Source organism: Motacilla alba, chromosome 1 (genome assembly GCF_015832195.1).
Source record: "Motacilla alba alba isolate MOTALB_02 chromosome 1, Motacilla_alba_V1.0_pri, whole genome shotgun sequence".
NCBI lineage: Eukaryota > Metazoa > Chordata > Aves > Passeriformes > Motacillidae > Motacilla > Motacilla alba.
In genome coordinates this window covers 64,739,603-64,762,883 of record NC_052016.1, presented here as the reverse complement: position 1 = coordinate 64,762,883, position 23,281 = coordinate 64,739,603, and the positions used below count along the sequence as shown (strand labels likewise).

Genomic DNA, 23,281 nt, shown 5'->3' with positions numbered 1-23,281 from the left:
AGTTGTTGCAAAAAATAACAACAGCCCTCACTCCATTCTGAGGATGGGGGCTGTATTTTCCCAATTTTTTGTTTTCATGAGAAATTCCCCTCTATGTGCCTCCTAATTCTATAGAAGCAGCTGGACCAATCTGTGCTACCTTAGGTGCCTGATATCCTGGGCTGTATCAAAAGCAGCATGGGCAGCCAGTCAAGGGAATGCGATTCTGCCCCTCTGCTCTGCTCTGGTGAGACCCCACCTGCACTGCTGCATCCAGCTCTGGAGTCTCCAATATAAGAAGGACATGGACCTGCTGGATTGAGTCCATAGGGAGGCCTCAAAGAGAGGGCTAGAGCACCTCTCCTGTGAAGAAAGACTGAGAGAGCCAGGAATGTTCCCCCAGGAGAGCAGAAGGCTCCAGGGAGACCTCCTAGCAGCCATTCAGTACCTGAAAGGGCCTAGAAGACAGCTGGAGAGGGAATTTTTGCGAGAGCATATAATGGTAGGACGAGGAGGAATGGCTTTAAACTGAAAGAGGAGAGATTTAGATTGACTATAATAAAGACATGCTTCACTGTGAGGTGCTGAGGCACTGGCACAGATTGCCCAGAGGAGCTGTGGATGCCCCATCTCTGGAAGTGTTCAAAACCAGGTTGAATTGTGCCTTGAGCGTCCTGGTCTAGTGGAAGGTATCCCTGCCTAAGGCAGGGCGGTTAAAACTAAATGATATTTAAGTTTCCTTCAGACCCAAAGCACTCTATGGATTGTAAGACCTTTCAGAAATGTAAGAAATACTAGGAGGGATCACTCTTGTCTAAAGGTAGCTCTCTCCATTTACTAATGGAAGCTAACCAATCTTTAGGAGCTTTTGTGACATTCAGTGAATGGGAGATCAATACCCTAAGCGTGGCAACATTTCTATGGACACAAATAAATCCCTAACATAAGTTCTCCAGAGAGAATGGCCATACAGTATACAAGCAATAAGCTTAGAGTAGCAATAAACATACAGCTGGCATTGTAGTATGTGTCTTCCCCAGGTCTAGAAAATAAAACTGCTGCTAAACAGGTTTTGAAACCTCTTAGATGCCCCATCTTTGTCTTTTATTAGCCTTTTAATAGCAAAATTCCTTTTGTGCGCTGTAGTTTTTTTGCTGGTACTGATGGACATAGTCTCAGAACAAACATTTTCCTGATCATTATTAGAAATTGCCTATAGCCTTTCAGCCAAGTTTAATTCATTCAAGTTGCCTTGGCTGTAATGTGTCAAATGCTTCACTGAAGTCAGAGGGTGTTGTGATCATATATAATAGTACCAGAAAAGAGACTGTTGCATTTATCAGGAATGATTTGTTGCTCCACTTGTTGCTTACGGAGAAGAGTAGAACTTGCATCCTTCATTGCTCTCATCTCTCCATGATGCCTGAAAGTTTGCCAGTCAAATATTACAGAGTTGAAATCCAGAATACTTATTTCCCTGTGGAAACCACAAGTGTAAAAAAAACTTTAGGAAACCTCAACTTTATTTAGCGATTTTATTTAGTTAGGGATTTGGACTAGATGTGTAGTCCCTTAAAACCACTCTGAGAAAATAACACATGATACTTTTTTCTCCTAATGAGTACCTACAGGGGTGAGATTAGAGATGCCATTTCAGCTCCAAATTTGTTCCTGTGGGAAGGATATGTTCTCATAATCTTTGCACCTCAGTTCTTTTCAGAGTCACTGAATACAGTACCTGTGTCTCAGCCTCCAGGAGCCTAAGTGGCAGCTAGAGAGTGACTAATGACATCATATTTTCTTACTTCTTTTTTTTTTTCCTCCTAAGTTTCTTCTTTGCCCAGAATGATTTTAAATGCAGCAGGGCCAGAAGTTAAGACTCCTGACACTCAGTCCCTGCAACTTTAAGGGACACCCTCAGTCACGCAGTGAGCCTGCACACATCAAACGTGCCAAATTTCTTTTTCCAGATTTCAGTTTCTTCACCAAAGAACTCTATGGTCTTCTTGCAACAGAGGTATGTCTTCTAGAAACTACCCACAAGCAAGAAGCAGATGTTACACGTGAACTCACGAAGACTGTGGCCACACAACTGCACATGATTTGAACACGGGGCATTGCCACCATTGCAAACAACTGTGACTCAGCTGCAGGGCAGAACATGTGGGACCAAGATCACCTTGAGCCAAAAATCAGCTCTGGGTTGGAGTCAGTTCAAATTCCTCTGTCTCCCACCTGCTGTCTATTTTTATACATTGTAAACCACCACAAACTTATCTTGTGTAGCCTGGCAGACAAAGAACTTAATTTGCAGGCCAAAGCAGACCACGTCCCGCACTGTGCACCTCAAATTCTCCTACAAAAGCCAAGGTAAGGAAAGGCAGCTCTTCTTTTCTAAAACTTTTTTAAACTAAGTCTGAAATATCACTAAACTCAGTACTTTATAGTGGTTACAATTCAAGATATCTCCTACGCTTTCCCTCACCCATCTAGAAAACATCTTGCTTATCTTAGAAAACACATCAATTATATTCAGGGTGTCTTAAATTCTTGCAGCTTTTTACCCAAGTTTTTAATTTACTTGTCTGTTATCTTTAAAAAATTGGTAATACAGGGTTTCACACACATTAAGCCTGCAAATGTTGAAGCTACAGGGATCACTTTTGCCTCTTCAAGAGCCAGCAGCCAGGAAAGCACACACAGACACAGAGGAGTTTTCTTATGGGTAACTGGAAGGTCTCCAACATTCTGTCCATCTGCACACTAATGACAAGTGTGTGCCCCCTCAGAGACATCCACCACAGATAGTGTAAACAGCAGGAGGGTTAATCCACCTGCTTTGCCCAAATGTTAGTAGATTTTCTACTCTGCTCTTGACAGATTTCTTGAGTGACGATCTGTGCTGTTTTGTTTCAGAAACATCTTCCTTGCCATGATCATCAAGAAGCACAGAGCACATACAATAGACTTATGTCAGCCCTTATTGAAACTGAATCTCTTTAATATGCAGGGAGAAAAAGTTAAAAATGTCTCATGTCTTGGAAAATTAAATTTTGCAATTCTCTACTGCTGATTTACATGTCTTACCCAGTCTCTGTGGCACCAACATAATTGGCCCTGGCCTGTGTTCTTTCTTCCATTGCTCCAGGTCATCAAGCTCTTTCTTAGCAACTGAGCAGGTATAAAAAGAAATAAATATACAGAAGTTAGAGAAATACTAACGAGCAGTCATTACTGCTAATTGAATGTAATCCTGAAGACCATCCAGGAACCAACTTGGCTCTCAAGAGATGCAGACACCCCCACAAGAGGTTACGCAGTCACTGCAATAATTAGCTAATAGGGCAAACATTTTCCCTAACTTGAGACTGTAATGGTGAGTAGCCCTGGGACTCAACCCCAAAAGTAAAGCCAAAACCAGCTAGGAGACTGCTAATAGACTGCTTTTTAACCCCTGGGAACCTATAGGTAAGAGCCACAATATTTACTCCACCAGGTAAAGCAGAAGTTGTTTCGATGAAGATGTTATTACTGCGTACAGGGAAATCCTTGTGGTGTAATGCTCCCCAGCAGGGAAATGAAAAGTAATTTTCCCTCCCAACCACATGCTCCCTAAATAAAAACAGGAGGAATGCATGAATCAGCTTCAAATTAAGACACTTCAACATAGGCACTCACATGTGAGATGGGCAGCAAGCTCCCAGTGTAGACAGTGCAAGCCAATACAGCCGGGCTGCAGCCATATGCTCTAGGATGGCTGATTTAACTTCTCTCTTTGTCAACTGACAGAGGGAAAAACTCAACAATTCCTTTCAATAGCAAGGCCAACAAAGCCTATGGAAAGAGGAGCTGTGTTTTACACCAGCACTTCAATTGCTCTAGAAGCTTATTTCACTCTTCCTAACTGTGCATCCTGATGGCTGGCTATGGCTATTGGAGACTATCACCAGCCTTCCTCTGAGAGGATAAAGCCAGTATTTGGGTAAGCCTCTAAAGAGACCCAAAAGACAGAGAACAGCTTTTTATTTCCCCTTAACAAGCATTTAAGTAGAGACTGCATCCAGTGAAGTCCTATTTCTGCCAGTGTCCAAGACAGAAATACTTGACATGCTTCAAACTTTTCATACTGGCACCACGAAGTGAAAATATATCTTTATTAGAGCAGCAGCATCTTTGCTGTTCACATCACAGTCAGGTCTAAGATGATCTGCTGTTATTCTTCCTTCAATAAGATTATAGTTTGGTATGTGATAAGTCCATTTTCTTCTTGCAACCAAAGGAAACCAAACCCATACCTGCCTGCTGGTAAAACATTTCAGCCAAAGTCACAATCTTTGAGGAGAAAGGGTTTAATTGCACCGTTTCCTTGAGGACTCAAGACATGAGAAGTGCTGACTCATATTCCTTCAGCTCCCATGTCTTGCACGAATCAATGCCCAGATATGTAGAACTGCTGTGCTCAGTCAGTCACCTCTATATACAGAATTTACTTCACAACTGTCTCTGGCTGTAACTTTACTAATAAAAGATTTCAACATATGCCTGATATTTCTGGTAGAGATTCAGGGTGTTCGTGCTACTTTCACCAGCAAGACTCAAAACCAAGCAAAAGTGAACATATACCCACAAATACTTTCCATATAAAATGACTTTTACCAGCTTCAGTAAAAGACCCACCTACAATCCTTAAATGCATATTCAAGAACCAACAGGGTCTGCAGTAGCCTTTGTTTCCACATGGGAGTATTTTCAAAAATATTTCTTATTTACCTTTTTGTTCTTCCTCCTCCTAACCCTTAGACTGTTCAAAGTTCCCCAATGTGAGTTTGATTCTGTAAAAGTTGGATAGAGCTAATTCCAGCATAGTCTTGTAGAAGCTATCTTGAACAACTCCTGCACTGAAATTACCAAAACCCTTCTGTAGAAGATTTGATCTGCACGAACTGAAGCCAGATGATGAGTTAATCTTAAGAGAAGCTACATGATCATAGAGAATGCTCACAGCATTTGTATTACTGTCATAGCTGTACATATAAAAGCAAAAATAAGGAAAAAAATGCAAGAGCAATAAAATGCTAAAATCCCAAAGTTATTCAAGTGGAAATAATGTATTATGATATTAGACAACTCAACTTACTTTGCTGTAACTGTTTTCTTCTGGTTTCATTTGGAGTTACCAAGACATATGGGCCAACACTAAAATGAAAGAATACACTCTTATATTTCCTGTTTACACAAAATCAGAACTAGAAAGAGTTCCTTCATCAGCAAAGTCAGTTTTCTACTGTTGTAGCAAACAACTTCATAAAAAACCTAGTATTTATTCAGCTGATTCAGCTCTTTAGGACTTTTCGGTAAGTACTCTAGGAATACTTGTTCTATTTGGAATTGGCAGCAGATACCAAGGATAATATTTTCAGGAACTTTTAGCATAACCTTTGCTGTTCTTATTCAAGTTTTACTCTAGACTGCTGACTCAAATCTCATGCATTTCAAATCAAATCTCTTCCTTGAGTCACACTGTTCCATGTTGGAACTGTCTACTGGGAAGAGCACTGCTGCTGCCAGTCCCACCCCTTACCTTGTGGGCACCAAGCACCTCGTGGACTGAAGCAGTCTGCCCAAAAGTTGTCCAAGGAGTGTGCAAAGTCACACTGTTTGTGATGGACCCAGATGACTTACTCTCAGCCTGAGCCTCAGTTTCCTTGTCAGCCTTCCATTTTCAGGCACCAGGAATTCCTTGGGCATATTCATCTTGCTGTCACGCCTAAGGTGCAACTCACTGAATCAGGACAAGGGGCCTGTTTTGCCAGACTTAATTCAAAATGCAGTTGCTGTCTCAAGGAGCTATCAATCTAATGTGACAGCAAAGAGGCAACCCAGGGTTCAGAGTGTATTAAGAGACTCGAGGTGATCAAAAGAATGATGAAAACTTGTCAGTTCCACTTGGAGAAGACAAAGGGTTTTATCTCCATGGTGTATTGTGTGAGTAGGAGTTGACACGGCTCCCACTTATCAGAAGCTGTGCTATGGGGGTGCAGGTTTACCAGAAATGCACTAAGCAGCAGTTGGCCACACATCAGAGTCTTGCAGGGTTTTACATGCATGTGTGGGCACAAATATTTCATCTGGCTTCATTGCAGGGAAAGCAGGGAAAGCACAAGGAGAAGAACTGCTAGCAAAGAATGATTAGGGGTGAAGGCTGAGCCTCTTCAGGAAGGGCCACAGGGAGTGGCTAGAGGGCAAACTAGTAAGCAGAGAGAGAAGTTGGCAGTGGAAAAGTAATGAAACAATAAGGCCCAAGATTAAGGCTTAAAAGGGGAATGAAAATCATGCAAAGAGATCAAAGTGCCCAAAACTGCCGGCTGCTGTATCACGGTAATTCAGGATTTGGTAAGAGAGTATTTATATCCAATTACCTCTTTCTCTTTGAAGACTTACTCTAGGAGGATGTGGATTAATTTATGAGATTAAACTAGTAAGTAAAGATAGAGCTGTAAGCTTTAATGGTGCCATTTAATATGATCTTTTCCATTTCTACTAGCATACTCTGGTGCCCCTGAGACAGTGAGACTGTTCTGCACGTCTCCACCGAATTGCAGACCCTCAAAGGCTGGAGTGAAGAGTGCAGCAACGCCCTAGTGGCATTCACCACTCAACTGCAAACATTACTTAAAAGAAGCTTTGACAACACATCTCGCTTATGGCATAACACTCCCAACCAATGATGTCGTTTCAGATTTTTCTCTATTTGATTGAGTGGTAGCATTTCCAGTTTATCCCAAAGTGCCTTTAACAAGCTGCTACCCAATATATCTGTTTCAAGACTTTTTTTATAGCTTTTGTTTTTGTTTCAGATATTAAGATCATATTTCTCTCAAGTTCATACACAAAAATTATTAAGTACCTTTTAAACTCCCCTCCCTTCCCTTTGGCAGTGATAAAAGTGGCTGAAATTGTGGGTTGCAATGCTACATATCTTCCTCTCCCAAAAATCAATCAGTGCATCTAAAGTATTATGCTGCTTCACAGCACTAGAGGGCAGAAGAGTTTTTATACCATGTACTTTGATGACTTCAAACAGCATTTGTCTGGTTGATTTGTTTTAAGTTATAATCAATTTTTTTTTAAAAAGACCTTGGCTCGTCTGAACATGTATAAGAAAGCATGGTGTCAAATCTAGCCCTTTTGCCATGCATCATTTCCTTTAGCCACTTCTGCTTTTTGGCTGGAAGGCTCACACCCCAGGAAGCCAGGTGGGGGCCACTCTTCTGGTACCTGACCATGGCCTCATCTTCAGCACCTCAGATGGACTGCACATGAAATATAGCAAAGATCGATCAGTTTACCAAAGAGGTAGAGGTGGCAGTACATTTACCATCTGTTTTCCACAGAGCAGATTAAGAGTTGTTGTGTTTCAAACAGTGTTTATTTAAAAGCAAAATTCATTTCAGTTTTACTGAAATGAAGGCAAAGAAAGTGAGGATGCCAAATTTTCAGTGGGGGAGGGAAGGGGAGAGCAGGACACCAACTTTTATTTTTCTTTTATCTAATGCTTTGTTTTATTTATTATTAGAAATAATAAGAAAAAAAATAGGTGGGGGGAGCACTATTGAGTTTATCTAACTTTATAGTATTCATCTTGGTCTCTGGAAAGATATGCCAGAGTGTGGGTTTGGGTACTGGGATCAGGAATGGCCTTAAGGTGAAGGAGGGCATATTTAGGTCAGATACTAGGAAGAAATTCTTTACTGGCAGGGTACTGAGGCGCTGGCAAAGGTTGCCCAGAGATGTTGAGGATTCCCTGTCCTTGAGGTGTTTAAGACCAGGCTGGATGGGGCTCTGAATAGCCTGGTTTAGTGGAAGGATTCCTGCCCACGGCAGGGAGGTTGGAACTAGATGACCTTTAAGGTCTCTTAAAGAAGAATTCCATGATTCTCTGATCAGGGAGAAGGAGGAGTAAGTACATGGTAAATTTCTTGTGTGAGGGGTGAAAGTCAGGGTCCAATCTGGTTCCTTGCCTTTTAACCCTACAGGAGAGGAAGCCAAATGAGCTCTTGCCTGAGAAACTCCACCTGCCCTACCAGTTCTAAAATCTGCACATAATATTCCTTATTTTCTTGGGATTCTCTTTTTGAAGGAAAGAAAGTTAATGCAAAAGCCCACCACCAGCTTCCACCTTGTGTTTTTATCCAGTTTGCAGGATATTTTATGTCATTTCTTTGTTCAGGCAAAACCTCTGATCCAGTTAAGCCTATAAAACCTGCTACAGCCTGTCAATTTAATATTCCAGTCAGTTTCTGGGTTGCCACAGTAGCCATAAGTCTGGAGCAAATTATCCTACTTACCTGGGGAGCAATTAAGGAAATGTGAAGATTTGAAGCTATCAGTGGTGTGCAGAATTTTGTGCTTTATACCAATATATGAAGTGCTTCAAAATCCACAGACAGAAAAGATTATAGAGAATTTAACTTTACAGTTTCCCTAATAATGATTCTAATTGTTGTAAGACTTAAGCCTATCTTTGAGGTAAGGTTGTTTTATAAATACAAATACAGAAGTCACTGGAAGGGTGAGAAAGAACATCTTACCCCAGTTATAGCTGTTCAAAAAAGAAAAAATCATCTTCTGCCTTTATGGATCATATTAATCTTGATGAGTGTTTTTTGTTTTATTTTCTCTGCAGAAAATGGGAATGTATTGACTCATTACACAGACTGAACAGATATTAATGAGAGTAAGAAAGTTATAACCCAATAAGAGAATGTATCTATATTGAAATAAAAAAAAGGGACCTCCTATGATCTTTCAAGCAGATACACATAATATACCACAGTTTTAGGATTGTAAATGCCTATGTTCCAATATATCTTTGTGGCTTAACCCCAGTCAGTAAGTAGGCATCACATGGCTGCTCACTCACTTGGCCCCCCATGGGATGGGATGGAGAATTGGAAGGGTTAAAGTGAGAAAACTCATGGGTAGAGATAAAGACAGTTCAACAGGTAAAGCAAAAGCTGCACACACAAGCAAAACAGGAATGGATTCACCATTTCCCTTGGGCAGGCAGGTGTTCAGCCATCCCCAGGAAAGCAGGGCTCCACCACATGTAATGGTGACTTGGGAAGACAAATGCCATCACTTTGTACGTCTCTCCTTCTCCTCCTTCTCCTTCCGCCAGCTATGTATGCTGAGCATGATGCCATATGTTATGGGATACACCTCTGCCAGCTGGGGCCAGCTGTCCCACAGCTCTCACAACTTCCTGTGCACCCCCAGCCCTCTCTCTGTGGGGTGGGGTGGGGGACAGAACAGGCCCTGACTCAGTGTCAGCCCTGCTCAGCTGTAACAAACACACCTCTGTGTTATCAACGCACTTTCGGCCACAAATCCAAACTGCAGCCCCAAAGCAGCTACTATGAAGAAAATAAGCTCTACTCCAGCCAAAAGCAGCACATACAGAGAGAGATATATAACATTTCAGTCAGGAGAAACATGCAATAATGTTATCATAGATAATCTGTAATGATAGTTTACACTTTGAGTGATCAGTAACATTAGGAACACCATGTCTGAAAACTTAAATTTTGAATCATATGTGTAAGTCTAGTCTTCTAACTAGCTCAAGGACACCTCTTCAGTGCTTTAAAGGCATTGATGATAGCAATTTTTGTTCTACTTTCTTTCAGGTTTGCATAAAATAGCTTATTTCTATTGAAATTGAAAAAAAAAAAGAAAAAACACATGAGGACTGCCATTCACTGGTAATAGTTTTTGCAGAGCTGGGCTCTTCAGTTTTTCCTCAGGTCCATTCCAGCCATCTACCACAGGAGAGATATTCAAATGAAGTGTGAAATAGTTTAAAGAGTTACAACAGGAATGGGTGTCATAAACTATTTCCAGTTCCACTGTGTTTTATACCATGGGTGCATTGGCACATGAATGTCACAGAGCTGAAAGCCAAATATCTCGCTCTGCTGGGCAGAGTACTCTGCATAACAGACAGAAACTAAGGAGAATGAAGTTGGAGAGCAACAAAATGACTAAAGCTTGGGAAGGAGACATGGGCAGATTCAGTCAGAGGAGGCACCTAGGGAAAGATATGGGTGAGATACTGCATTAGATAGTATGTTAAGACTGAATTTAAAAGAGATCAAACTGCCAAAGTCAACTCTTGAATTTCCTTCAAAGATATACGAAGCTGAACTTTGCATTCATTTATCAGGAATTGTTTTAAGAGCTGTCAAGTCCACACCACCACAAAGTATTGTTTTCACCAAAGTTCCCATGCCTGATGGAGCAGCCACATGCTGCTGAGCAGCACAGAAGCTGCCAAATTAAAGGGCTACAAGATGCCAAATCCCAGCAAGCAGATAACTGTCCTGTAGGTATCCCTATTTTGCCATGCACACACAGCCAGATGCTAATGATAATTGACAGCCACAATTCTAGACCTCAGCTGAGCAATATGTTCTGTGTCCCAGCAGTGCCATAAGCAGAGCTCTAGGAGAGTGTACAAACCTTACATGCAGGCCTGGGGCTCTTGCTTTCCATCTTCATCTGTGGCATCATCTTACCAGTTTGCAGCTCAGAGACAAAAGTGATTTACTGGGGCTTAGCATTACACTGTCTGATTTATCCTCACTGCACACGTGCTCTCAACACAAGAGGCAGAAAATGAATTACATTAGCAGGAAATGTTTATCACCAAAAGTCTACCTCCATGGATTTTGTCCTGTATTTGCCACAGGCCAGGAATGCACTTAATTAACAGAGCTCAAAAGATGTCTGGAAGATTATTAAACCAGGGTAACTCACTTCTGTACCTGGTCCCTTTCATTAAGAACAGACAACATTCTTGGCATTGTGAGGATTAAAGCAAAGAGTTAAATCCTGAAGAAGTGATCTTACAAGGGGGAAGAGTGAGAAGGGAAGGAGCAGCCCAGGAAAAAATAAGAGTCAGAAATCTGCAGGAAAGAAACAGACCTGAGGTTCTGCTGTTACCCACATGCTTGTACAGAAATTCCTGAAGTTAAAATTCGGTCAAAAGACTATAACTGAAACTTGGAACTGAATTTCCAACAGCTTAGATGAAGCTCAGACCCAGCAGCTTGTTGTGGTCTTAGCACATCAGAAAGAAGAACAGGTGCTTCAGCCATACTCATTTTTGGACAATCTCTACCAACTTCTGAAGATCCAAGGAAATTGCCACCCTGACAGAGCAGATCAGGGAGCCAAGGGGTAGCTCTCAGCCCAAACTTGGCTTACAGCACAGCTTTCTCTCCTCTGAAAACACTAATGTGCCATTGGTCAGCCTGTGCCTGTGGTCAGATTACACCAAAGGGGCAGAGCTCACTGTGGCAGGTTGTGGATCAGCATCAGAAGCAGCCAAGTCTAGAAAAGTCAGACATGGCCATGCTCGTGCTGTCCCCACGTGCTAGAGGAGCTCAGCTCCCTCAGTGCAGCACAGGGTCAGGGATGTAGGCATGTAGGAAGCATGCCAGAGCCAGCTGGAGTACCTGGTAATCGCTAGCCCTGAGGAGCATGGAGCATCATACAGGAGCAGGCCAGGCGCTGGGCTTGGCAGCACCAAGTGCTGAGCCGAGCTCTCCCCTGCAGAGGCGTGCATGTGTTGCATGTCAAGTTGCCAGTGTGCCTGAAGAGCTCAGCAAGTCAGATGCTGTATCACATGAACACTGAGATTTGAGCTAGAGCCATGTTCATCTCTGCTTCCTTGTTTCTTTTCTTTCCAACAATGTATTTCCTCCTCCACTGTCTCTGCATCAGAGAATTTGTCCTTTCATTGCCCCTGCCCAAACACAGCATCCTCCCATACATTCCTTATTCATCACCTCACCACAGCTCCTCATCAAGCTATGCATCAAGAGAGCATGCCAGGGCTTGTGCAAAGCAAGCTCTTCCAAAAAAGCCTTCTAATACAGAATTTGGAAGTACTTCCTTCCCTCTCCCAAGCATTATATGGCACAGGAACCACTCCCCATCCAGACTGACAGTAAAGTTATTGTCTTACATAGACCCTGCCACCAATCCTGTGGCTGGAGAAAAGGCTGGCTACTGACCATGGTGAAGCCGGGCATCTCTGAAGCACTTCACTGAACTGTGAACATTAGTATATCAGCCTGAAAGAGAGTTGGGAGACTTCTCCTGTGCAGCAAGTGGAGAGCTAAACTCTGAACAGATTTTCCATAATTCAAATTAACTGTCTTGCACTCCCACCAGGTACTGGGCAGTGGGCAAAACAAGTAGTATGCTAAAAAATTACCTACAGTTTTGTGGACTGTGCTAGGTTACAATATAAAGATGTATTTTATTCCCAACCTCAAGAGCTGCTGAAACCAGGAGGGGCATTGTTTTTTCCTTATCTCCTGTTACTGGGCCCATCAATGCCTTTCTGCATGACTCAGAGATAACTCCCTCCAGGAGCCATTTCTGTTTAATGGACCCACCCCATGACTCATTAAAATTATAACAGGCCATTGTGAGATGCTCTGCCCAAGGGGGAGGAACTAAACATCCCCACCTGGATATAATCTGGGATTTGGGGCAGAACAAGCAGTCTTTCCACTGGATTCCCAGAAGAATGGCTGCCTTTTCCACTGGGTCTTCAGAGGAAGACTACACCTTTCTACAGGATCACTGCTCCAACAGAACCACATCTGCCACTCCAGAGGGACTGCAGCACGCAATTCAACTGGACTGCTACCAACACCCTGACCAGCAGGGTGTTAGGTTGTATTCTGACTCTGTTAATTTATTTCTTTTGTATTATTGCATGTGTTTTGTTTTTTTTTTTTCCCTTTTCCTAATAAATTGTATTTCTGACTTGAACTCTCCCACTGGTTTTGCTTTCAAACCAGAACATATACTAACTTTTTTTTTTTTTATTTAAAGTAACTTTAGTTAATGAAGGAAAAAATAAATCATAACTGCTAAGTATAGTCTGTCAGCAATAGGATGAGGGGTTTTATAACACCATAGGTATTTTAGTTTGGGTTTTTTTTGTTGTTTGTTTGTTTGTTTTTTAATTCAGATTAAGATTGGAAAAGGAAGGAAAGAAAGCTCTGATAGATTTGGCTCTAGCGGTCAAAGAATACAATTTCTTGAGTCAAGCATTCTAGCAAGACGACTCTCCTTTCAAACAAAATGATGAGGGACTGTTACCAGCTGTGCAGCAATATATCTTCAGGCTTTATTATTTTGAATTTCAGTTTTTAATGGATTTTACCAGAACCAATATTATTCTTGGCAGCTTTAAAGGTGCTAAAGGCAGACAGCTGAATGGGGGCAGCACTTTCTTTTTCAGGCACTAGCTATAGTTCACCCTCTAATTTCCCCACTTTCCTCCACCTTTCTTCCGTACAGACTTTTGTTTCTGAATAGGTATGAACGGAGGCAATTTGGGAATTTGCTTTCTACAAGTTAATTTCATGGCATTTAGCAGACAAAGTGAAGCCACTTAAATGCAAGCGTATTATTATAAGCACTTTCAAGGTCTTGTCATCCTGGTGACTTTTTTCTCCATGGCCTGAAACCACATTCTGTATATAACTGGATGGGGATGTGCAAAGTGTGACTTCAGTTTTGCATTTGAACAAGTACTTTTCTTAATTAGGACCATTTTATTGTCACTTCTCGCCCTTGACATATCATATAAGGGCTTTTCCAAAGCAAAAACTATCTAAACTCTAATACCAACTGCCTGCCTTGTATTTTTAATAGTCCAGTTTGAATATTGAGTACTGAACAGGACTGCAACTTGCTACATCCCACACATATTTCATGTGTCCAATCCAAACAAAAGGTCCTCTTATTTGACCCTAAGATGCTCCTGAGATGTCTTTCCACTCCCAATTTCTCTCTCAGCCTGAGACAGAGTTTGCATTGAAACAATTCATACAGAGCCTTCAAAAGAGACTCCATCTCCTGCTTTGCTGGCAGCAAAACCACACCCTGGTCTGTTTCCAGAAAATAGCAAGCAGAAGCTGGAATAGACACTACTTGGCACAGAGGTATCCTGTTTGGGCCTCTCATGTTCCCTCTGCTATGCATATTCCAGAAATCCTTTAGTATGCTAGTCTGTGGTTTTTTTTTCTCCCACTGTCACCCTGCAGCTCTCCAACTGCTCTTGTTATCCCAGGACCTGAAAACCTGAACCTGAGGGTGTCCCACTATTTTAGTTTTAAAGGTCATATTAAAACGGGTTGGTGGCTAAAAAGCTGAGTCAGCTTTATCACCAGTAAAATGATATTTGAATCTGAAATCTTTCTTGAAATGTCACTTGAGAAAATGAACACAGTAATAATTAAACATTTTTTTCTTAAGAATAAAGATCCCAACTGTTCTGTTTCAGTATTTCAGATGCTATCTTCTTTAATCTGTGTTAGTTAAGGAAATTGCAGTTTCAAGTGGCTTCATCCCATTCAAACTGCCAGATAGCATCCCCCTCCTAAAGGGAAGGATGCAAACCCCACTCTCATTCACTTCATTTTTATTAGAGTATTAGTTTCCCACTCATATTACATGGCTTCTATTTCAACCTCATCCCTCTTCTCATTAACTGAATACTAATGCAGACTTTATTTTGTACATCTGAGATTTAGGAACTAATTCTTTGTTAGAACTTTATGAAGACACAGAGAGAATATTTTCACATAGCAGAAAATAGTGCTCAGTCTTTGCAGTGGATGCACAACAGCTTTATGTCTGCAAGAATCATGTAAGATGAAAGAGGGAACGGGGATTTGTGAGATTATATGTGCTCTGGCCTTAAATTCTGCAGGGAGCTCTGGCAAACCAATTGATTAATTATTCACCTAACCTTTACCGGGGGTTTGTACGTCATACAAACTGGGTAAACACAGTCATGCCAATGGGAAAACTCCCACTAGCCCTGCTGCCCCCTCCTCCCCCTGAAAAAAACCCAAACAGTGACAAAATGCACACATCACAGCTACATAAACAAACTGGGGCTGTCCTTGCTCTACTGTGGATACATGGCACTGTGCGAGCAGGCAAGACAGAGAATTTTTCACATTTGGAAGTGGCAGAAAATAAACAGACAGCAACTAAAGAATTGTTGTTTGCTCTCCTGAAAGTCAGTCATTAAAGTGCTGATGGATTTTAAAGGGACTCAGGTTTTCACAGTCCCTGTATCATTACTCCCCAATAGGTAAGCATTCATGGGTTTCAATGGAAAGCCGCTGATCTCTGCTCACCATCAGCTGCCTGCCACCTCCCCCAGCACCTCCTCCACCTTCTTCACTCAGAAAGAAGGGAAAGGAAACTGAAACAGTTTGCAGTTTTGCCAGCTGCTCTTTGAAAGACGGAAGAAAAAGAAGCAAGCTAAGCAAAATCAGCACACAACAATAATAAAAATCTTAGCATTACATTCACTGTTACTAAGCACTCAGAAAAAGCAAAATCGTGAAAAGATATAAACACTTAGCTATGGTCATCTAAGTATATTTATATTAAACACATGTGCATAAAACACACACACACAGAGCTTTCTGTTTCTATTCTGTATTATATCTGCAAGACACAGCTTATACAAGTTATCTCAGGATTGTCACTGGAAAGCAAGAGAGGGACTAAGCATAGATTCCAATAAAGCACCAAATGCTGAAGCTTTGGTTTTAGTTTTGTGAGCATGAAGTTCCTGGAAGCTGTTCTGTGTCCTTGACTGCATTCAGAGCAGTGCTGAAATGCAGCCTATATCCATCTCTTAAGCCAAAGTAAGTATTTTTAGACTTTCCAGGATGAAATATTAGAAGACACAGAAAACAGGGAGCTAGAACCAGATTTGAAATTTCTCTTTGAAAAAAGATGCCAGACACCATGTACACCAGTATCCAAGGTACAGAACTGGCCACTGCTATGGTGCAGGGTGTAAGCCATGCTGGCAAGAAGCCTGCCAGAACAACTTGGGTCCCATACAGGAAACTCCCAGGAGATGACAACATGCTGCTCGTGTGCTCAGCCACATTCAGGCTCTTTGTAAAGTATTTTCACCTTTAAAGGTGTACACCTCGAGTAAGCTGGAGAACAGGCACCCAGTGCAGGTAAATCATCTTAGTCAGGCTCCTTGTTACTTACTACTGCTGTTGCTGTTGTTGGCGCACTGATGCTTGGCCTCCTTGCTTCTTTTCAGATGTTGTCAGCTTCTGGGTATTCTCACCCTTCTCAGTTTCATTGTTGCCATGAGGGTTACCCTGAGAGGAAGATGGAGTATTGAAAGCAGTGGCAGTCCTGTACCTGCTGCCTTCCCTCCATCCTCCAACTCCAGACATGGCTTTGCAAGTACCTTGCCTTGACAGAAACCAGTATTGCTGCTACAGCTAGGGGAACACTCAAAACTTGGAGTTGCCAGTAATCAGTTTCAGTTCCTGGTAAACTCCTCCCCTTCCTGAACTTTGGGCCGGCAGGCTTGCCAATACGTGTACTGGTTTCTGAGGCATCCACCATCTGAAGCTCAAGTTTCATCATCTCAATCACAGTGCCCAGGCAGACAGGAGTCACAGGGTGACAACAAAGCTGATCTGCACTAATAAACCAGGTGACAACAGTGCAGAAGTATGGGGAGGTCTGACATTTTTCTGATATATTTCTGACATATGTTTCTGATATATTTCTGACTTTTTTTTAACCCAGCACTTCCCTATGACAAAGGGAATAACTCTTAGGGGTGTTATTACCTACCCCTGAAGGTGAAAGTAATGCAGGTTCTTGTTAATAAATCTCTTGGTGCAGAGTGAAAAAACACTGAATGGTCAGTGTTTGCAAATACGAGTGTGTGTGTGTGTGTGTATTATTTATATTTATATTTATATTTATATTTATATTTATATTTATATTTATATTTATATTTATACTTATGAACAATTTGGTTGCAATGGAAAGCAGCTATATAGCCATTTTGGTTATTATTATCTATAGTAATATGCCAATCTGAAAGCATAAAGATTTCACTTAAAATGTGCGAGGGAAAAAAAAAAGGAAGTAAGAGTAGGAAGATACATAACTAGCACCCCTGGATTTACAATGAGACTTGAGTGTTGCTGTCGGTCAAAGTGATGATTGAAGGTCTTGATCTATTGGCGGGAGGTGTGTGTAAGAGCAGGCAATTTGGCATGGTGAAAAGCACCACCCTGTTTCCACAAGATCTGCCTCTTATCAGCCTCAAAGCCCAGCTTGTATAACTCTGACAGTTATGAGTTCATCCCTTCTGTCTTTTGCAGACTAGAGGCTTGTCATTACGCACCCAAAAACTCATCTCATTCTTGGTGAGCTGCAAACCTGGTCTCAGCAAAGCACCCTGGTGCCTTCACATATGGGTAATTGCTTTGAGTCATAGTCCACTCACTCACAAGGGGGTTTTTGGTTTCTATTTTGCATGAGTGTACAAGGAAAGATGAAAGAGAAACTAAAAACTAACCTGCAGATAAATCTTGAGGCAATGGTCCTGAAAAATTCCAATTCAGCCTTTCAGTTCTGTTCAATCAGAAAACTTCTTTGGCTTTCCCAATTCTACCTGAATAGAGGACAAATACATGATCCATTTACTGAAAATGCAGATCCTTTGAGTGATCACATCTAACCAGTGGTAATGTATCTATGGGATCTGCAAGACTGGAGATAACCAGCAACCTTTTTAATATCATTAGTAAATAAAAGATGTTTGGCAACTTCTAAGCCAAGCAAAAAAGAGCTAGCAATGCTACTCCAGGTTAATGCAGCAGAACTAAGGAGATCCAGCTCCTCTCATGCAGATCTCATCACTCTTTGTCCTCAGCTGATCAAGCTACACTTGAAACACACTGCTGACTGGGTTTCCTGACTGCCCAGACCACCTACATCTTACAGCACTCTCCACACGTGCAGTGGAAGGAGTAAAGTGAAATGTCATATGGAAAGGCACAAGCTGCCTGGTGGTTGTAATGCTCCTTGGGTCCCTGCCACCAGCAGCTCACCTCCCAGAGCTTCCATATCCACAAGGACACAGCTCCTAGGGCTGCCCCAAGAAGGCAGCACCAATGGTCCCTCCTCCCCCTGTCCCTCCTAACATGCTCTGCAGCAGAGATGATCTTCATTTGTACACAAATCATTCTGCAGACTTTGGAGTGCAAGGGCAGTGTGTTGAAAGGGATGAACTGGTGCATAGTCCCTTGCATCACTTCTCTTCACAAATATATATATGTATTTAATGTACAAGGTGTTGGAAAATGAAGGCAAGCACAAAGCTTACTCCCTTCCATAGAACTGGAGGGTCGATACAGGAGATGCAGAAGCAGTAGAAGTAGCACAGAAATTATAGCCAAAATCATGTCTGAGGGCTGCAAAGATTTGTGGGATAACAGCTGTGCCTACAGACACCCTATCTGGTAAAAATCCAGCTTTGACATCTGGAGTGTTCTTATCCATGCAGATTGATGTCTTAATAACCCATATTTAATTACAAAAATTGATTATAATTAATGTGGCCACTGCTGCTGTGTCTTCAATCCTATAATGTTATGTAAAATTCAGATCTAGTGTCGTTTTCCTGTTGAAATTTAGAAACTTTTGGCTGAAAACAGTAACTGTAGAACCTAAATATTTATATCTATATTGCTCAAAAAAGAGGGATGTGACATCAACCCAAGCACTAGAAGCTTGATCATTTTTGTTGCTTCCAAGCTCATTTATTTCATAGCTGTGTTGTGGACAATCCAAATTAACTATATCCAGGTCTGGCTCTAAGGATGGCTCATGCCAGCCATGACCCCCAAAAAGTCAGTATTGACTAGTGTACCAGATTCACTCTGTCCACCCTAAACATCTCTTCATCACTGTCCTAGCAATCTCAAACTCACCCCACAGCCTCTGTGTGACACTCCAGTGTATCATTCATCAGCCTTTCAGTTCCATGCTGCTGAAACACAACATTTCACAGGCTGCAACCCAGCTCTTACATTGCTTCAGATGCATTGAGCTGAAATATCCCCAAAATAATAATCAAGTTCCAGCATCATGGCTGTACCACCTAAGGTTCTTAGGATGCTTGGGGTTTGGTAAGGCCATGCATATTGCCTCCACTAGGATCCAGCCATCCACTTAGCTACTTCTAGCCTAGTGGAGGCTAGTCTGGGGCAGCATATATAATGTGTTTGTACTAGCTGTGTTTAGGAAAAAGAATCAGCCTCCAGCCCTGTTTTATTTAGTGTCACAGATGTTAAACAGATGCTAAAACATCAGAATGCCAATGTATTCAGTCTCCTGAAACACCACCAAATCTCAACCTTCCCAAATCCTCCAAAAGGATTTTAATTCAGTACTTTTTTTTTTTTTTCTAGACCCACCAAATACTGACTGCCAATTCTATCTAAAGGGTTTTATTTATAGTTGTTGCACATCCCTAGCTGGATCTGAAGCTGTCATGCACTGGCCCTTGCTATCAAGTGAGCACTCACACAGTTTGGTGGCTCCCTCCCTCCCCACCAGTAGTATAGGGGAGAAAACAGGAAAAGGAGTGAGAAAATCCATTTGTCAAAATAAAGCTTTTTGTCTGTAAAGCTCTGTTGCCTCCAGCTACTAAAAACAATTTTTTAATTTTATTTTTTTGGGAAATAGAAAGACAGGAAATGATCTTTCTTTTGCTCTGAGAAAATTCCTCAGTGGACATGTGAAATATTAAGAATCGTCATATTCCCTCCCTCACCTGCGTTTCTCATGAAATTGCAATAATAAACCAAAATAACTTCTGTGGAGGAACATTTGGTACTGAACCTTTATTTCCAACTCTGCGGAATCATGAACTATACAAAAAAAATGAGAGGTATCAGAGACCTTTTCTCACTATAAAGGATCTGGGTCAGCCAAGTCATCATTTCTTTGGGAATGTTAGATAGGATGAAACTCTCTTCTATGAAAGAAATAGTATTAAAACCCCAATAAAATTAAACCAATGTAATGTTCCCCTACTTTCCTTCCCTAAAGACAACTGTTCCTTCTTCATTATTTTACTGTTGGTTTATGGCATTTTAAGGTTTTGAATTTTTAAGGGGTTTTTTTCCACAACCACAGACACATTTCATTAAAAGCTAAGATTTTTATTTAATCCAAGGATACTAGAAGCCTAAAGACTGAAGAAAAGCATCAAACTGAAGGAGACCTTTGAAAGGACAGCCAGGTGAGCTTTCATACCACCCGCTCTTTATTTTTCTCACAAGCCAGGAAATGGTATCAGAAGGCGTTGATTGCTGGAGAAATGTTTTTTTCTTTGTCATCAGCATTAAAACACTTAGTCCAACAGTTGAATATGATGCTCAAGGGTTCACATACAAAGCTTTTTTTCCCTGGATATTTTGGCTAAGTAGGTAAGACACACAGCTGAATATACTACAGAGCATATTGAGTATTTGATCATTGGGAACATATCCCTATATTTTAGAGCAATGGCAAATATTCCTAGAGGAATATCTATAATTGGCAATGCTTATTGAGTTGTTATACCATGATGGCAAAATAAGAATATAATTTTTAGAGGTGCATTTTACTTTACCAATTTTTTTTTTTCTGGCTGAGCACTCTACTTTCCTGTACAATTAGGTTGATTGCTTTCTGCACGGTTGATAGAACTAATTGTTACAGCTGAGGATGCTGGAGAAGAGAAATTTCTATGATCTCTGGAGAGGAGCCCCAGGAGGAGGGTAAAATGTCAACATTTGGTTAAGATTTATTCTTGTTTAGATTGAGGACTGGAATTTGTCAGTCTCAGCAGAAATAATGCTATTAGCTTTGACAAGTACGTGTGTGTGGATGTGTTGGGTAATCTATTTAGGAGATGTAAAATGCTGCACACACTTCCCATGTTATTCCAAAAAGCTGAAATTGACGGTACCTGTCAAAAACTATCATCTTCCACCCTCTAAAAGAAAATTGACCCTTGCTTTCTCTACAGTATTACAGCATTACACCAGGTCCACCTCTCCTTTAGCTAATACTGCTTCAGCAAACAGAAGTGGGCATTGAAAATATAATTAACCTTGTGTCCAGAATTTGCTGTATTGAGGTCCAGTGCCTGAAGATTATTGCTACATTTTAGGAGCAGCTCTTTAGCCTGGAGAGTGCTATGCATATCAATATTGCTATATAAATAGCACTAAATAATAAAGCAGGGCTGTTTGAAAGGTCTGACGTTATAAAAACAATCAGGACTACAAATGAATTATTTATATCATTAAAAATGCCTGCAAAAAATGTATTGGAAAGGGCAAAATTAACTGGCAGACTGCACAAATGGTATCAGAAACAAAGACCTCTAAGAGCTCTTGCTCCAGTTCTATGTCCAGAAGGAAAAAGTCCTTGAGAAGTCTGGCAGTATTAAAATAGTATTTGCTATATTCTTCAATAGATCTTTTTTCTTAATAGCCTTTACAGCATAGATTTACTTATTCACAAAATATACATGAGCTTTTTGGCATATATACCATCTTCTACAAGGAATAGATATACTCTTTGAATTCCTAAAGGCCATGATTAGTTCCAGCTTAGGATTTTCTATAACATACTACCTTGTGATACTTAGTCAACCAAAGGTGTCATGCAGACAATTATAGTGTCTAGAAAGAACATTACATTCTTTATTGTGTTAGGTTTCCAAATACATTACCTAAAGAAATTAGTAGAAGTCCACAGCTCATGTTTTTTTTTAACTTTTATAGTATATTGTGGTAATTAAATATACAAATGCTTGTAGGAGAATTAACTCTTACAACTTCTAATCCTGGCTGGGAGGATTTATTCTTCATTCATTTGTATGCTCATGACAATTCAGCAAGGCTCAAGTACTGACTTTTCCAGTTTTATATGATATGCCTCATGATTTCCTTGATAACTTTCAATTATACTCTCTTCTCTGCCTGACCTCAGAAACTTTAATCTTTAGGATGAAACTTTGGTCCCTGCCATTCTAATTTCACTTATTGGGTGCTACATTTACAGGCACTTTGGAAATTCTCAGTGGAAAAAATCCCAAACACACACAGGGTCCTTGTTATCAATTTCACAAGATTTAACCTGGCAACCATTTCCAGATTCCCCTTCATTCCTGACAGAGACTCTAGCCAGCATGGATCCTGACTGCAACATGGAATGCTGTAGCACAGACTGGTTAGGGAAATAATTTATAGGAAAAGTATGCAGACAATTAACTTCAATGGCATAACAAATCTGGACAACATTGCTACACATTAATAGTGACAATATGCTGGAACATACCAGTGTTTAGGATTGAATTAAATAGTAATGGGCAGATTGTCTCTACCAGCACCATCCTGTGCATAACACAGCACACAGCTGTGCCATGCTGGGAGGAGATTCGGGAGAGAACCATAACCACAGACCCAGCTGCTTTTATTCCTTCCCTCCTGGCTTCCAAGGAAAACAAACTACACTGTTTCACTCGTGGCAGAAGATGCATTTTCCTCCTGTTGATTATCTGGTTTGCTCCGTGTAATCGATACACTTCCTGCGGCTCTCTGTCCAGAAAAGCAGCAGCCGTGGTGTGGCTGGTGATGTGAAAAAGATGTTTTGAGCACTCTTCTCCATCTCAGAGTCTGCCTGGATATATTTGTATGGACCATATTAAGACCCACTGTCTTTAAGAGTCCAATTTTGCTACCCTTACAATGTCATAAAATATTTCCTGAGTTCATAGATTATAATTTCCTTCCAAAGGTGATCAAGCACCTGACAGGGGCAGATGCTTTTCTGGATTTGATACTTATAAAGGAGGAAGAACTTGGCTGCTGTGACCAGGAGACAGTAGTATTTGGGCAAAATAGGTTTGGATTAATGAGAACAGAATCTGACCTGTTAAAGGATCTCAGAGATCAGCTTGGAAAACTAAGGAAGAGACCCTAAATCCCAAAACTTTCAATTTATGGTTTTTTAAGCTGGGTCTGCTAATCAAGAAAGTAGTAAGTGACATACTATTCTGCATGAGTTCTATGCAAATATATGGAGAAAAAAAAAAAAAGATTAGTTGGGGACATTTCTATTGATTCTAAGTTTTAAGTTTCTAAGAAATCCAATTCCAGTGAAGGTTTAAAGAATTAATCATACATGATTGTATGCTGTATGTCCAATGAAGAAGTAAAAATGAATGCATTTCTTGACAAACGGATCATCATGCAGCTCCCAATGACTTCTGTTCAGTAGAAAGTTAAATTTATACATCTTTCTAATGTTAATGAAATGCTGTATGTGGCCAGCTCACCTCTAAGGTACTTTAAAAAGATAC

The 23,281-nt window shown here is 40.9% G+C and overlaps 1 protein-coding gene across 2 annotated transcripts in view; it reads right to left on the bottom strand.

Annotated features, from left to right (window-relative positions):
• Positions 1-16,367, bottom strand: part of EPSTI1 (epithelial stromal interaction 1) — a 50,273-nt gene extending 33,906 nt beyond the window's left edge. The window contains exons 1-4 of one of the 2 annotated variants that reach the window (XM_038133960.1): positions 16,096-16,197; positions 5,117-5,175; positions 3,067-3,150; positions 1,353-1,456 (exon numbers count right to left, since the gene is read on the bottom strand). In XM_038133960.1, the coding sequence (XP_037989888.1) occupies positions 1,353-1,456; positions 3,067-3,119 (157 nt within the window). In that variant the 5' untranslated portion in view covers positions 3,120-3,150; positions 5,117-5,175; positions 16,096-16,197. Of the gene's footprint in view, positions 1-1,352; positions 1,457-3,066; positions 3,151-5,116; positions 5,176-16,095 lie in introns of both variants that reach the window. The other variant, XM_038133952.1, reaches the window with a different exon arrangement.
• Positions 16,368-23,281: the final 6,914 nt, after the last annotated feature.